General features: G+C 42.4%; 1 protein-coding gene across 2 annotated transcripts in view; it reads left to right on the top strand.

The window, feature by feature from the left end:
• Positions 1–148: 148 nt before the first annotated feature.
• Positions 149–15,916, top strand: part of LOC139401434 (solute carrier family 12 member 8) — a 28,233-nt gene continuing 12,465 nt past the window's right edge. The window contains exons 1-5 of one of the 2 annotated variants that reach the window (XM_071145692.1): positions 149–342; positions 1,056–1,243; positions 9,728–9,874; positions 10,611–10,802; positions 11,006–11,237. In XM_071145692.1, coding sequence (XP_071001793.1) covers positions 1,103–1,243; positions 9,728–9,874; positions 10,611–10,802; positions 11,006–11,237 — 712 coding nt within the window. In that variant the 5' untranslated portion in view covers positions 149–342; positions 1,056–1,102. The remainder of the gene's footprint in view (positions 343–1,055; positions 1,244–9,727; positions 9,875–10,610; positions 10,803–11,005; positions 11,238–15,916) is intronic. The other variant, XM_071145693.1, reaches the window with a different exon arrangement.

The following is a 15,916-nucleotide window of genomic DNA, read 5'->3' as shown; positions in this document are numbered from 1 at the left end:
TATTTCAGTTGGATTGCTGCCAAATGCACATTTGAAGGTTGGCCAAAACTAACAAATGGCGTAGCTGTATTTTTTTGGAGCAGAGCAACACACCTATTCAGTGGCATTGGACAAAACAAACATTTACCTGCTGACGTTAGTCGAACACGTAGCAATACTACGCTTATGGTGCAGACAGAATGTGAGGGCAAAACATACGGTTGGATTTTTTTTATCACAACATTAATAATTTATATGATCTTTAATGTACTTTTATTGTATTAATATTTTAGAATGAGAAACTCGATATTTGGAACAGGCTGTTTTTGAGGACTTCAGTGGAGATGGTAGTTCATTTTTGAGGTAGGTAAAGAAATAACCATCATTGTGCTGATTTTTCACTGATCCAACATCAGATTTGCTGAAATAAGGACGAGTTGAGATTTTTTTTTTTTTTTTAGATCTGCGTTTATTGAATTGTTCCTATTCCCGATTGACAGCAATATAGCCTATATGCATAATCGTGAGAGAAAAAACCAACACATTTAATATAACGGACGTGATTTAATGTCGTGAAAATTGAATCGTTTTCCTTAAAGACTAAATTACATGTTGACCCAGTGAATACATCTTATGTCAAGGAATGTACCGGTAATTCGATTTTTTTTTCTCGTCGAATTCAACTACCCTACCATGATCCAGGCAAGTCAGGCTCGTGCTGTTGCATAATCACACCTGCCTGCATCCGGGTGGCTGTTTAGTTGTCACACCTCTATTTGGCTCTATGGAAGGTAAGGCAATGATTAGGCTACTTTTGTATCTCCACATTTAAATAAGCTAATGATTTTTCCCATCAAATAAGGATACATAATTTTATAGCTTATTTCCGAGACACTGCCCTATAGATAGAAGTTTGTCTGAAAACCAAGCATTTCATTGCCCTTTGATTTTGTATACTTTGGGGGTTAATGAATATACAATGCTTTTAACCAGGAGTGATATTCACATTAACCTTGTTTCAAGGTGAGTCACTCAGTTTTAAACTCTGGTGTACTTTATGTATCCATCCACTCCAGGGTACTAAACTAGAGTGCGTGCAGGCAAAGGTTTGGTCAAAGCGGTTATGGAAGCGTTGCCATTCGGCAGGATGCTCCACAGGTCTAACGTGGAGGATGTGACAGAACTTCTGAAGGCTAGGGAGTCTAGGAGGGCCAGCGGCAGTAAAACCACACCTGTCCAGGATCTGTTCCATGAGGACGCTCAGGTAGGTTATCATTACAAGTCAAGACCTTGCTGAAAGTCAACAGTTGCCACAAATGCTGCCTGCCCTGAGGGTATGAGGAAGTCTTTGATAACATAGTTGGGAGCCTGGTCCAAGATATGTTTGTGCTGTCTTGTGAAATCTCATGGTCATTGTTATGGCGTTGAGTTGGAAAGAAAACAAACAGATCTGGGACCAGACCAGTGGCGACCCAGTTAATAAAGCCGTATGCGAACATGGTCTCTTTTTTGCTTTCTTAAGGCTGCTCCAAAATGCAGGTGTTTCAGCCTAGCTCAATCAATCACATTTATTTATAAAGCCCTTTTAATATTAGCCGATGTCACAAAGTTCTATACAGAAACCCATCCTAAAACCCCAAATAGCAACCAATGCAGATGTAGGAGCACGGTGGCTTGGAAAAACTCCATAGAAAGGCAGGAACCTAGGAAGAAACCTAGAGAGGAACCAGGCTCTGAGGGGTGGCCAGTCCTCTTCTGGCTGTGCCGGGTTGAGATTATAACAGTACATGGTCAAGATGTTCAAATGTTCATAGATGACCAGCAGGGTCAAATAATAATGATCACAGTGGTTGTAGAGGGTGCAACAGGTCAGCACCTCAGGAGTACATGTCAGTTGGCTTTTCATAGCTGTGCATTCAGAGTTAGAAACAGCAGGTGCTGTAGAGAGAGAGAGAGAGAGTTTAAAACAGCAGGTCCGAGACAAGGTAGCATGTCCGGTGAACAGGTTAGGGTTCCATAGCTGCAGGCAGAACAGTTGAAACTGGAGCAGCAGCACGACCAGGTGGACTGGGGACAGCAAGGAGTCATCAGGCCAGGTAGTCCTGAGGCATGGTCCCAGACCGAATCTGTGTCTCTCACAAGGATAGGCAGACCATTCCATAAAAATGGAGCTCTATAGGAGAATGCCCTTCCTCCAGCTGTTTGGGACAGTAGCGTACGTGTAGGTATGTATGGCAAGATCAAATCGGAGAGATAGGTAGGAGTAAGCCCATATAATGCTTTGTAGGTTAGCAAAAAAAACTTGAAACCAGCCCTAGCCTTTACAGGAAGCCAGTGTAATATGATCACATTTTTGGGATCTAGTCAAGATTCTAGCAGCCGTGTTTAGCACTAACTGAAGTGTATTTAGTGCTTTATCCAGGTAGCTGGAAAGTAGAGCATTGAAGTAGTCTAATCTGGAAGTGACAAAAACATGGATGAACTTTTCTGCCACATTTTTGGAAAGAAAGTTTCTTATTTTTGAATGTTACAAAGATGGAAAAAAGCTGTCCTTGAAATAGTCTTGATATGTTTGTCGAAAGAGAGATCAGGGTCCACAGTAATGCCAAGGTCCTTCAGTTTTATTTGAGACGACTGTACAACCATCAAGATTAATTGTCAGAAGATATCTTTGTTTCTTGGGACCTAGAACTAGCATCTCTGCTTTGTCTGAGTTTAAAAGTGAAACATTTGCAGCCATCCACTTCCTTATGTCTGAAACACAGGCTTCTAGGGAGGGCAATTTTGGGGCTTCACCATGTTTCATCAAAATGTACAGCTGTGTGTCATCCGCATAGCAGTGAAACTTACAGTTGATTTGTCAGAGGACAAACCATCCACAGAGACAAACTGATATCTTTCCAACAGATAAGATCTAAACCAGGCCAGAACTTGACGGTTTAGACCAATTTGGTTTCCAATCTCTCCAAAAGAATGTAATGATCGATGGTGTCAAAAGCAGCACTAAGGTCTAGGAGCACGAGGACAGATGCAGAGCCTTGGTCTGACACCATTAAAAGGTAATTTACCACCTTCACGAGTACAGTCTCAGTGCTATGATGGGGTCTAAAATCAGACTGAAGCGTTTCGTATACATTGTTTGTCTTCAGTGAGTTGCTGTGCAATAGCTTTTCCTAAAGTGTTTGAGAGGAATGGGAGTTTCGATGTAGGCCAATAGTTTTTAAAAATATTTTCTGGGTCAAGGTTTGACTTTTTCAAGGGAGTCTTTATTACTGCAACTTTTGGTGAGTTTGGTACACATCCGGTGGATAGGGAGCTGTTTATTATGTTCAACATAGGAGGGCCAAGCACAGGACTCTTTTAGTAGTTTACTTGGAATAGGGTCAAGTATGCAGCTTGAAGGTTTAGAGGCCATTATTATTTTCATGAATTTGTCAAGAGATATAGGATTATTTTTTAAACTTGTGTCTCCCTTGATCCTAGGTCCTAGCAGTGTTGTGCAGTCAGGACAACTGAGCTTTGGAGAAATATGCAGATTGAAAGAGGAGTTCGTAATTTGCTTTCTAATGATCATGATCTTTTTGTCATAAAGTTCATGAATTTATCACTGTAGAAGTGAAAGCCATCCTCTCTTGGGGAATGTTTTTTAGTTAGCTTCGTGGCCGAATCAAAAATACATTTTGGATTGTTCTTATTCTCTTCAATTAAGTTGGAAAAATAGGATGATTGAGCAGCAGTGAGGGCTCTTCGATACTGCACGGTACTGTCTTTCCAAGCTAGTCAGAAGACTTCTAGTTTGGTGGAGCGCCATTTCCTTTCCAATTTTCTGGAAGCTTGCTTCAGGGCTCAGGTATTTTCTGTATGCCAGGGAGCTAGTTTTTTTTTGACAAATGTTTTTTGACTGCATCTAGGGTATTACTCAAGGTTAAATTTAATTCCAGGTGGTTAACCGATTTTTGTAGTACGACATCCTTGGGTACGTGGAGGGAGTCTGGAAGGGCATCTAGGAATATTTGGGTTGTTGGACAATTCAAAGCACAGCTTTTGATGATCCTTGGTTGGCGTCTAAGCAGATTATTTGTTGTGATTGCAAACGTAATAAATTGGTTGTCCGATAGTCGAGGATTATGAGGAAAAACATTAAGATCCAAAATATTTAGGTTCAGAGTATGACTGTGGCAGTGAGTAGGTCCAGAGACATGTTGGACAAAACCCACTGAGTCGATTATGTTTTTGAAAGCCTTTTGGAGTGGGTCTGTGGACTTTTCCATGTGAATATTAAAGTCACCAAAAATGTGAATATTATCTGCCATGACTACAAGGTCCGATAGGAATTCAGGGAACTCAGTGAGGAATGCTGTGTATGGCCCAGGAGGCCTGTAAACAGTAGCTATAAAAAGTGATTGAGTAGGCTGCATAGATTTCATGACTAGAAGCTCAAAAGACGAAAGTGCAGTTTGTTTTTGTAAATTGAAATTTGCTATCATCATGAATCACGTTGACAATCTACTGGCAAATTCTACTGGCACTGTAATGGTGCTCATTGGCCAATGTCTAGTATTTCTTGGATAATGTTGTTGATGTGAGCCATTATCAGCCTTTCAAAGCAATTCATGGTTACAGACGGTAGTCATTTAGGCAGGTTACCTTAGTTTTCTTGGGCCCAGGGACTATGGTGGTCTGCTTTAAACATGCTGGTATTACAGATCCAGTTTATGAGAGGTTGAAAATGTCAGTGATGTCACTTGCCAGTTGGTCAGCGCATGCTCGAGGTACACGTCCTGGTAATTCGTCTGGCCGTGCGGCCTTGTGAATGTTGACCTGTTTAAAGGTCTTACTCACATCGGCTACGGAGAGCGTGATCACACAGTTTGCCGGAACAGCTGGTGCTCTCATGCATGTTTCAGTGTTCCTCATCTCGAAGCGGACATAGAAGTAATATAGCTCGTTTGGTGGGTTTGTGTCACTGGGCAGCTCGTGGCTGTGCTTCCCTTTGTAGACTGTATTAGTTTAGAAACACTGCCACATCCGACGAGCATTGGAGCCGGTGTAGTACGATTCAATCTTAGTCCTGTATTGACGCTTTGCCTGTTTGATGGAGAATACAATTGAACAAAGCTGAATTAAATAAATATTTTCTCCAAACGATTTGAGGGAATGCGGCTATTCTGTGTTGAGCGGTTTACAAAGAAATAGGTACTCCTTTATGCTTAATTTATTAATTTAACTTTAGTTCTTCTACAATTTTTGGGCTATATGTTTTGATTTTTAATACATTGTAAGGCTGCATGATGCAACTCTAATGATTATTTGAATAAAGTTGCTTGAAAGGCATGATTTCTGCTTTGTTTTTTTTGCGCAGGCTGTACACACTCTAACAGTCTCTCATTCACAATTTGACAAGCACTTGATAATTCCTAGAATTTCACGATGGCATCCCCTTTGGCAGTAATGCACCCTAACAAATCCATGCCTTTTGCAATCGGAATGCTGCGTTGTGACGTTCTCCCTGAGTGTGCTATGCAATCCGAAGCGTCTCTCTATCACACTGCTCTCCGTCACATGATCGGGTCTTTCTCACAGGCTACAAGTGAAGACAGACACATCGGGATGCAACTGCGTGCGTCCTTATCCAATTACGAGGTGCATATTGAAGATATTGGAAGAACTGTCCACATTAACTTTTCGTCAGCCAACAAGATGAGTAGGCCTAATGAACAGCAAAAGCTCTATCCTATGTCAATCTAATATCCTCCATAGTACAAAAGTTGACCTATTCTGTGTGAGAAATAAATATTACAAATATTGTCTGGGACAGTTGGGGCATGCGGTAGATCCCAAATTAATACAACCACTAGCATCAAAAAAACGTTTTTATTAAATTTGGCTGACGCAACAGAGCAGAACATTTAGCTTAAAATGTTGATTAGGCTATTAGGCTATTTCTTCACATTATAAGGGCAGCAATGTGCACATGGTAGTAGGTTAGAAGTGTGAATGTTCCATTAGCAGAATGTGCTTAATTATAAGTAGTTATTTCACCACTTTAGTTACGATACAAACCTTATTAAAACATAGGCCTATGCGCTAGGCTATATGAGGTGTGCGACAATGATTCGAACAAGTCACAAAAAGGCATTGTTATGCTGGGCATCATTCAAAAGTGAAAATATATCATTCACAAGTGATAGGCTAATATTGTCACCGATCAGACTATTCTTGATTTAATTTTGTCTACATAAACTAAATAATATTATCCATTATCACGCACCTGTATCGAAACAGGGGCAGCGGGAACAAAATACATGTCATCTATGCACTTAAATAGCAAATGGAGGACGCTTTTCCCCGTGGTTTATTTTCCTGCCACCCAGATAGGCTATACTCCTGTTGGAAATATAAGCAACGTGCCTAATATTTGGAAAGTTGAGATATGTAGTTGGCTTGTAATGAATAATCAAGGAGAAAAAGGTGTAGATTCACGAGCAGAGTGCAGCAGGTGTTTATTAAGCCTTGAGGTCAATGTCATTCCAGGATCCCCCTGCCAGGTCACTTAGAAAGGCCTGTTCGCAGAAGTGTTTTACAGTGATGAGGGGTGGTCGTTTGACCGCAGACCCATTAGGGATGCAGGAAAAAATTAGGCACAGATCGCTGAGATCTTGGTTGAAAACAGCAGAGGTGTATTTGGAGGGCGAGTTAGTTAGGATGATATCTATGAGGGTTCCCATGTTTACGGATTTGGGGTTGTACCTGGTAGGTTCATTGATAATTTGTGTGAGATTGAGGGCAACAAGCTTAGATTGTAGGATGGCCGGGGTATTAAGCATGTCCCAGTTTAGGTCACCTAGCAGCACAAGCTCAGAAGATAGATGGGGGGCAATCAATTCACATATGGTGTCCAGGGCACAGCTGGGGGCAGAGGGGGGGTCTATCGCAAGCGGCAACGGTGAGAGACTTGTTTCTGGAAAGGTGAATTTCTGGAAGTAGAAGCTCAATTTTTTTTGGTACAGACCTGAAAGCCGGCAGAGTTCTATCTTACTATCTCTGCAGTAGATTGCAACACTGCCCCCTTTGGCAGTTCTATCTTGGCGGAAAATGTCATAGTTAGGGATGGAAATTTCAGAGTTTTTGGTGGTTTTCCTAAGCCAGGATTCAGACACGACTAAGACATCTGGGTGGGCAGAATGTGCTAAAGCAGTGAATAAAGCAAACTTAGGGAGTAGGCTTCTAATGTTAACATGCATGAAACCAAGGCTTTTACGGTTACAGAAGTCAACAAATGAGAGCACCTGGGGAGTGGGAGTGGAGCTAGGCACTGCAGGTCCTGGATTAACCTCTACATCACCAGAGGAGAAGTAGGAGAGGGTTACGGCTAAAAGCTATAAGAACTGGGCGTCTAGCACGTTCAGAACAGAGAGCGAAGGGAGCAGGTTTCTGGGCACGATAGCATAGATTCAAGGCATAATGTACAGACAAAGGTATGGTAGGAAGGGAGTACATTGGAGGTAAACCTAGGCATTGAGTGATGAAGGGAGAGATAAAGTGTCTAGAGACGTTTAAACCAAGTGATGTCATCGCATATGTGGAAGGTGGAACAACATGGTTGGTTAAGGCATATTGAGCAGTGCTATAGGCTCTACAGTGAAATAAGACCGTAATCACTAACCAGGACAGTAATGGACAAGGCATATTGATATTAGGGAGAAGCATGCGTAGCCTAGTGATCGTATGGGTCCAGTGAGTGGTTGGGCTGGCTGGGGACACAGCGATTCAGACAGTTAGCAGGCCGGGGCTAGCAAGCTAGCATAAGGGACTTAGAGGGACGTCGCGATGGGGGAAAAGTCTGTTTTTGCCGCCTCGTGCGGTGACGTCGATAGACCAGTCGTGGAATTAGTAGGGTTCCAAGTAGCAGAGGGGTCCAAGTCCAATTGGCAAAATGGGTATAGTGGACCAAGAAACTGGCCGGTGGATCAGTAGCAGTCCAATATGCTACAGATAGCTAGCAGGCTGCGGTTAGCATAATGGGCCTTCAGGGGACGTCGCACCTGAGGGGCCTGTTGGGATCCTTGGGCAGATTATGTCGGTATTCCAGTCGTGCACCGTACCGGCACTAGAAGGGGTCCGGATATTGTAGCCGAGGAGTGGGCTTCAGGAGTGAGTAGCCCAGGAGCCCTAACTGGGAGATGTGTCTAGCATGGGCTAGCCCCATGCTAGTTGGTGCTTGCTACGGGACGGAAACATTAGCCAGGAGTAGTCATCCCGGGTTGTGGTTAGCTAGCTGCCATGATCCAGATGAAAGGGTTCAGAGTTTGCTATAGGAATCCGGGGATATGGAGAGAAAAATAGGTCCGGTATGCTCTGGTTTGAAACGCGTTGAACGAACTGGTGAGAGCTTTCCGAGCTAAAGGTTAGCTGACTGATAGCTGGTTAGCTAGCTAGCCTCAGATGCACACCACATTGGGTGAGGCGGATTACAGGAGAGTATTTTGAAGTTGAGGTTTAGGAAAAATATTAAAAAGAATGCGAAGAAAAAGCTACAAAAAGATACATGGGACAAGACAAAGACGTCTGACTGCTACGCCATCTTGGAAATACATTCAACAACATGGGCCAGAAAAGGTTGAATGCATTGACCATGCTGTCAATCCAGCATGACTTCTGCCGCGTTCAAAACAACTGGAAACTCTGAACTGGGAAATCCCAAACTTCAGTGAGTTTAATACAACTGGGAAGTCGTAAAAAACAACTCAGAATTCCAAGTCGGGCCTATTTCTAGTGCTCCGACCTGAAGATCACTGACGTCATGATTCAATCTTGTTTTTTCCAAGTTCCCAGTCGTCTTGAAAGTGCCAGAAAAATCCAGAGAATGCCAGACTTTGATGTCAAAGTTTGATGACAAAATTTTCCCACAAGGACCGTCGCGCCACCATCCTTGTCAAGTGAGCACAGCATGTATTGTATGCTGCTGCAATAATGATGCAATATGCCAGGGAGATATGTATACCGTAGCTAAGGAAGTAATACTAAGTGTAAGTTGTGTAGTAAGCTGTTAATAGCCCATGTCCCTCACCCTAATAATTAGTTCCCATTCCCCCTCATCCTTTTGCCTACTGTTTTGACTTGGTGGTGCACATGTAGCCTATAGCCTGTTTTAGAGAAATGTAACAATCTAATATTGTAAGAGCTTTTATTGTCTGCTTATATGCCGCCTTTATTTATCCTACAGGTCTGACTTGGTGTACAGGGAGAATACTGCAAGAACAGCCCATGTTATGAATTATGTCACTGTACATTTAAAAAGTGCTGAAAAATAGTTATATTGACTATGTTCGTCCTAGCTCGCTCATTGTCTTAATCATAGTTTGTACATCTCAATTGTCAGTAGAAACCACGTTTTTTTAAGTCAGTAAATGAGGCTGAATTAATTGTTTCGCTGCCAGACAAGGCCCTGCTGTTAGCCAGGTTTTGCAATGGTAAGGATTCACTCCATGGTGCTGAAAAGAAAGCTCTGCTATTGGGACAGCTTTATGTAGGCCCTAACAGTTTGTGGGCACCGTTTGTCACTGTTATAGTGCAATTCATTGATTGTTTAGTGTTGTGTAGTGGCTTTGCTGGCATGCGTCAAAAACAATATATATATATTTTTTGCCCCACCAAGATTTACATGCTAAAATCCCTACTGGACCAGACTATAAAAGTTGTGCAGGTCTGGTAAAAATCGGGAAATGTCGTCTATTCTAAACTGCAGGGGTCGCAGCATCTCTCTCAGCCATGGTGGAGGGTGAAGCTGTTTGTGTGGGAGCCTGTCCTGTTTGGGACGTGGGACGGAGTCTTTACTACCTGTATGATCAACATCTTTGGTGTGGTGTTGTTCCTCCGCACTGGGTGGCTGGTGGTGAGTTTGAATTTAATTTAATTTCATTCAATACATTTATTTGACAGGGACAATGCACATCTATCAACATTTCTGTAAATTTACCAGATTTGGCCAGCTAGCTAGTTTTCAGCTGTAGTCCCAGGGAAGGTAGCTGTAGGCATGAGTTTGCTCACCTAGGGGTCTGCATACTGAACAGGCGGACCACAGGCTGGATCCGAACCCAGAGCCGGGTCAATAGTCTCAATATAGACTGCTGGTCCTGACCCCCCCCCCCCCAAAGTGTATAATAGAAATGTCGGGCTTCAACCCCTGGTATCATATGTACTCACAGGACATGGCAAAATTTCTATCTGCCACATTTTGTAGAATTGTAGGGAATGAGCATTAAAACTGGAAAACTTTCTCTACTCCATCAAGAGGGGTGTGAACAGTTTTAACAGTTTGGGTTTGCATGGGTTGCGATTTGGGGGTTTGTTACTATGCCGATAAATGACAATATCCATTCGGACATTTGCCACCTAGGAAATTTGTGTGACTGGACCTTCTGAAATAGTACTTGAGTAGTTCTGCCCTACGGTGTGCACATGTTGGTTCTATAGCCCAGCACTAAAACACCTGATTCAACTAGTCAAGGGCATAGCGATTCAATTATTTGTTGAATAGGTAGTGTTAGTGCTGGGCTGATCTAGACATACAAGGACCTGTTCCATATATTGTATGACTTTCTTTTTGTTTTTTCTCTTGATGATGTAAGGGGAACCTAGGTGTATTGCTAGGTATGCTCCTGGTATCCGTGGTGGTTATCGTTGCCCTGGTAACAGTGATGTCAGGCATCGGCGTCTGCGAGCGCTGTGGGGTCGGTAGTGGTGGAGTTTACTCCATGATCTCTACTGTCCTGGGAGGAAGAGTAGGTGGGACCGTGGGGCTCCTGTATGTTTTCGGCCAGGTGAGAAACACCATGTGTGTGTACATGTTTTCATTCCCCCTTCATCCTCCTGCAACCCTTTGCATTGTGGTAAAGGACAACTTACCTTCAGTCAACTCACCTTTTAAAACACAGATCATACAGCTAAATAAATAAAAGAAGAATCAATATGTTTACATACAAGATCTCATGTATGTCTTCTGTGTGTGTTTTGATTTCAACAGTGTGTGGCTGGAGCCATGTATATCACAGGGTTCTCAGAGTCTATTGCTCAGCTCCTGAGCCTGCAGAGTGAGTGGGCCGTTAGAGGGATGTCTGTGGCTGTCCTGCTCGGCCTTTTGGGTATTAACCTCGCCGGGGTCAAATGGATCGTCCGTCTCCAGCTGATACTACTGGCCGTGCTGGCTGTCTCAACGCTGGACTTCGTTATCGGGACGTTTTCCCACCTCAACCCAGGTGTGTACATGGAATAGCCTACAGTAGGCCTGCTGATGTGTTCTGCTTGACAAAATCTCCTGGACTGTAGTGTATAGTGAACTGACAGAAGTGTGTGTGTAGCACTGACAGAAGGGACTTTAGTGCCAGGAGTAGCACAGTGGTGGTGTGACGAGTTGTTCTTTTTTAGCCTAGATCAGTGGTTCTCAAACCTCTTCTTGGGGATCCCCAGACATTTCACAATTTTGTTGTAGCCCTGAACTAGCTCGCCTCATTCACCTAGTCATGGGCTTGATCATTTGTTGACTAGTTAAATCAGGTGTGCTAGTTCTGGAATAGTTCAACTACATTGGGTCTCCGAGGAGAGGTTTAAGAACCACCGGCTTAAATCATAGGTTCAATTAACAATTTTGTCCAGTAGGTGTCACTGTGGCATAATATAGCCTGGAGGATAACCACAAGCTTTCTCTGCACTGCATTTGCCGTAGACTTCAGAGTTCGTCATTAGCCATCTCTCAGCTTCGTTGCAAATGTACTGCACCTCTTACTTCATACTCGTCATACTCTTATGCAGTAGCAGTAGCATATAAACATACCTAGTTTTTCCCCTTGGTCAAATAAAATCAGAAATGTTTTTGGCTGTAGAGAACCTTATAGGCTCCCCATCAGTTTGTCATTTCAATACTGTGTGTGTGTGAGTGTAGTAGCTAATGAACAAAGATAATGCATACAGTAGAAAAAATGAATCAGGTGCTTGACTGAGTGACCCCAACTGACCCCAGGACACTTCAACTGGTGACTATTCAAGAAAATAAAGAAAAAGGAGCACTTTGTTTCTGCATTGATCTGAATGATTTAATGCATACAGTAATCAGTGATGAGGCAAGTTTGATTGACTCAGGCAGCAGTCTTGTGTAATGTTTACCCAGAATGTTTTTCATGATGGGCGTGGTTTAGCCAGAATTTCTTTCTTTCCCCGGCATTCAACCGGAAGTTGATCCCTGCTCTTCCCGTTCTCACTGATTATCCACTTCCTGTCCAGTCCAAGGGAAGAGAACAGTCTGAATTTCAAATGGCACCCTACTCTCTATGTAGTGCACTAGTTTTGACCAAAGTAGTGCACTGATTGGGGCAGGGGTTATCAAAGTGGGGTCCGCAGAGTTACTGCAGGTGGTCTACGGTCAGATTTATTATTCTTATACATTTTTTTGCACTTCTTTTTTAATGAATATTACTAATAGATTAAAGTGTGTAAAACAATGTAATAATATTCATGTACAATTTATGTTCTTAACCCTGGGCAACATGGGCTTGTGGGGCTCACAGGGATATTGGTATGAACAGTACTCCACCAATTATACATTTTTCAAAAAATATATATTTTTACATAAATGCAGTGTAATTTAAGCTTTAAAACCGAAAAGTTTGCTCTGCCTCATGGCAAAATGCGTAAAAGTTCTGAAATTTGCTTTAAATCTCTCTGCCCCATGACAGAATTCACTCCGATGCCAAGAGGCTGGCCTTGTAAATGGTATCGGCAGACATCATAGTAAAACTCCTTGTAAACTATTTTTATTTGTGTTCTGATAACGAGGGGGTCCCTGATATATTTGCAATCACAAAATGTGTCACTGGATCCAAGAAGTTTGAGAACTCCTGTATAATAGAATAGGGTGCCATTTGGGATGCAAATACACAGTATTCCAGTAGGAGCTGGGTGTTTCTCCTTTCTTTCTCTCAACAAACCACAAAGAAGACTACGTAAATAGTAGTGGTGGTGATGGGGGTTGGTTTAGTTCAGTAAGCTGAAACCTTAAACCTTACCCCAGACTTTTGCACACCATGTCTCTCCTTTCCAGTCCAAACTTCTCATCTGTAATGATCCTCTCTTTCTCAGTCAGAACCCAGAGCCCAGGTCTGGATCCCAAATGGCTACCTATTCCCTGCATAGTGCAGTACTTTTGACCAGAGACCTATGGGAATAGGGTGACATTTGGGACCCAACCCAGAGCTGCCATAGGGATCACATCTTGTAGTTATGGCCTAGTGAAACTGATGCCCAGGTCTTTCCTAATAAGTTTCTGCTATGTTTTGAGGTGATCTCATGCTTTGGCACGGAGCCACCCTGTCCTCCAGTCTAGGAGAATAGGACTGCGTCTGAAATGGCAACCTATTTCATAAATAGTACACTACTTTTGACCAGGACCATTAGAGCTCTGGTCAAAAGTTGTGCACTCTATAGTGGATAGGGAGCTATTTTGGATACACCCTTTGTTGGAGGATGTACGGCCTGGTTTGGCTGGGAGGTGCCAGTTTATAGTTTGATAACACTTTAGATCAGACTATCAGACTGGTGATATCAGTAGAAGGTCAGCTAGGCTGGTCGACATAGGGTCACGGTGGTCTCAATGGTTAATGCTGTCTTTTATGGCAAGATATATGTATTACTGGTCATGGATGAAGTAAATGAAATTCTGAAACTGAAGTGTCAAATACAGCAGGTTTCAAGAATGACACACTTTCTCATTTAGATAGGTTGTCTATGTTACGGAAATGTTGTAGTAAAGGATTGGTTACTGCTTATTACACTAACAGCCAGATGATTGCCGTTTTCTTTACCTCATCTACCTGCCTTTATAGTGCCTTACTGACTGTGACTACTATTAACGTCAGACAGCTAAGGCAGTATAGAGGTCTGAGAGGTAAAGGAATGATTAACAGTTTCTCGTGGGAGAATCCAGAAGCTGTATGCCACTCTCAGTAGTGCCATATCTTTGCAGTAAAATATAAATACATTTGAAACATCTTCTAAATCTCTAACATTTCTGCATCGTTATCCTGTTACTGACCTGTGCTCTGTGTGGGAACACTCCTTATTTGAGTCAAATGGGAATACATCTAACCCTTTAAAAGAGAGAACACGTTTTGATTTGTGAAGTAATCTTAACCTCCTTCCCCTGTTCATGTAACTGTTTAATGATGTAGTCTGACAAGTCATTCCTGGCTGCAGTAGCGTGGTCTGACTCTCGGGTAGAAAAAATACAGGAGTCTCAGTAGTGTGTACACTGGACGATAAAGTCATCTTCACAACTAATATAATTATTATCCTCTGTCCTCACATTATAGAGTCTGTGAATCATGCATGTGTTAATTTATATAAGCAGGGGAATTTAAGGGTATAATTCCTGTAACCAAAGGTGTTGTCACTTCATCACAAAACACCATCTCTCTCTCTCTCTCTCTCTCTCTCTCTCTCTCTCTCTCTCTCTTTCTCTCTCTCTTTCTCTCTCTTTCTCTCTCTCTTTCTCTCTCTCTCTCTCTTTCTTCTCCCCCCCCTTTCACTTGTCCCTCCTGATCTTCATTTGAACTCTTTTCCAGATTGAACAGACAGGAAGTTCCATAATGTGTTTCGTGGTAGGGTGTTAACCGGGCTCACCCACATTTTTGGACAATGAAAAAGAGAAAAGGCCGGAACCCAAATTTGAGAGAGCTGCTCTTGAGACCAAGCACCAAGTCACCACTTCCTGTGATATTATGAAGGGTCCTCCAATCAGAAGATCAGGGGCTCTTCCCAATGAATAGTGTCCTGGTTGTAGGTCATATCCAATAGCTTTTTTTTAAATGGATTTGTTTTACCTTTGGTCAGTGTGGTTGAATGAGAGGAGTTGTGTCGGGTGAAGTTGGTGTGTGTTAACACCATGATGTTATATAAGGGTTGTGCTCGTGGACACCGGGGGTGTTTTCCAAATGGCACCCTATTCCCTATATGGTGCACTACTTTTGACAAGAACCCTATGGGGTATAGGGAATAAAGTGCTGTTTGGGAGACAACCTGTCTGGGCCTGTCTGTTCTGTTGTACCACAGTTACATTATCATTGTTTGGATAGAGAGAGGTCTCAATTGGTTATGTAATGTACAGCAATTTGGCGGGTTTTGTTTTGTTTTAAAATCTGACCTTGTTATTATAGTTGCCAAAAGCGAGGTCGGTATTGGCTCGTTCTGTGGTGTTGCTGCAGTGTTAGAATGAGAGAACATGAGGTGCCTCTCTCGCTTTCTCTCTTTCTTACTCTCTCTTTCTCTCAATTCAATTTTTCAAGTTAAGGGCTTTTTTGGCATGGTAAACATACATGTTAACATTGCAAAAGCAAGTGAAGTAGATAATAAACAAAAGTTACATAAACAATAAAAATGAACAGTAAACATTACACCCACAAATGTCCAAAATATTGTGTGCAAATAGTCTCTCTCACTCTTTCTCTCTTGCTCTCTCTTACTGTCTCTCTATATTACTGTCTCTATCTCTTACTCACTCTCTTTCTTTCTCTCTCTCTATTTCTCTTAGTTTCTTGCTCTCTCTTCTTTCTTTCTCTCTCTCTCGTTTCTCTCGCTGTCTTTGTTTCTCTATTTCACTCTCTCGATCTCTTTCACTATTAGTTTCTCTCTCTTACTCTCTTTATTACTGTCTTCTCTCTCCCTTACGATATCTCTTTATTACTCTCTCCCCCACCTCTCAGACAGCCTACCTAAACCCTTCAATAGAATATTCTAGGTTAATTCCCAAATCCATGCATACAATACAAGACACTGTGATAACCACTGCCGCACCTCACACAGTCAATTCCCCATCAGATACAGAGGTTCCATACTCTGGAATTCCTATCTTCACATTACCAAAACATCATCATCCTTCAATAACTTC

This window comes from Oncorhynchus clarkii, chromosome 3 (genome assembly GCF_045791955.1).
Source record: "Oncorhynchus clarkii lewisi isolate Uvic-CL-2024 chromosome 3, UVic_Ocla_1.0, whole genome shotgun sequence".
NCBI classification, from domain to species: domain Eukaryota; kingdom Metazoa; phylum Chordata; class Actinopteri; order Salmoniformes; family Salmonidae; genus Oncorhynchus; species Oncorhynchus clarkii.
The sequence above is the reverse complement of the archived record's forward strand: the minus strand, read 5'-3'. Positions and strand labels throughout refer to the sequence as shown.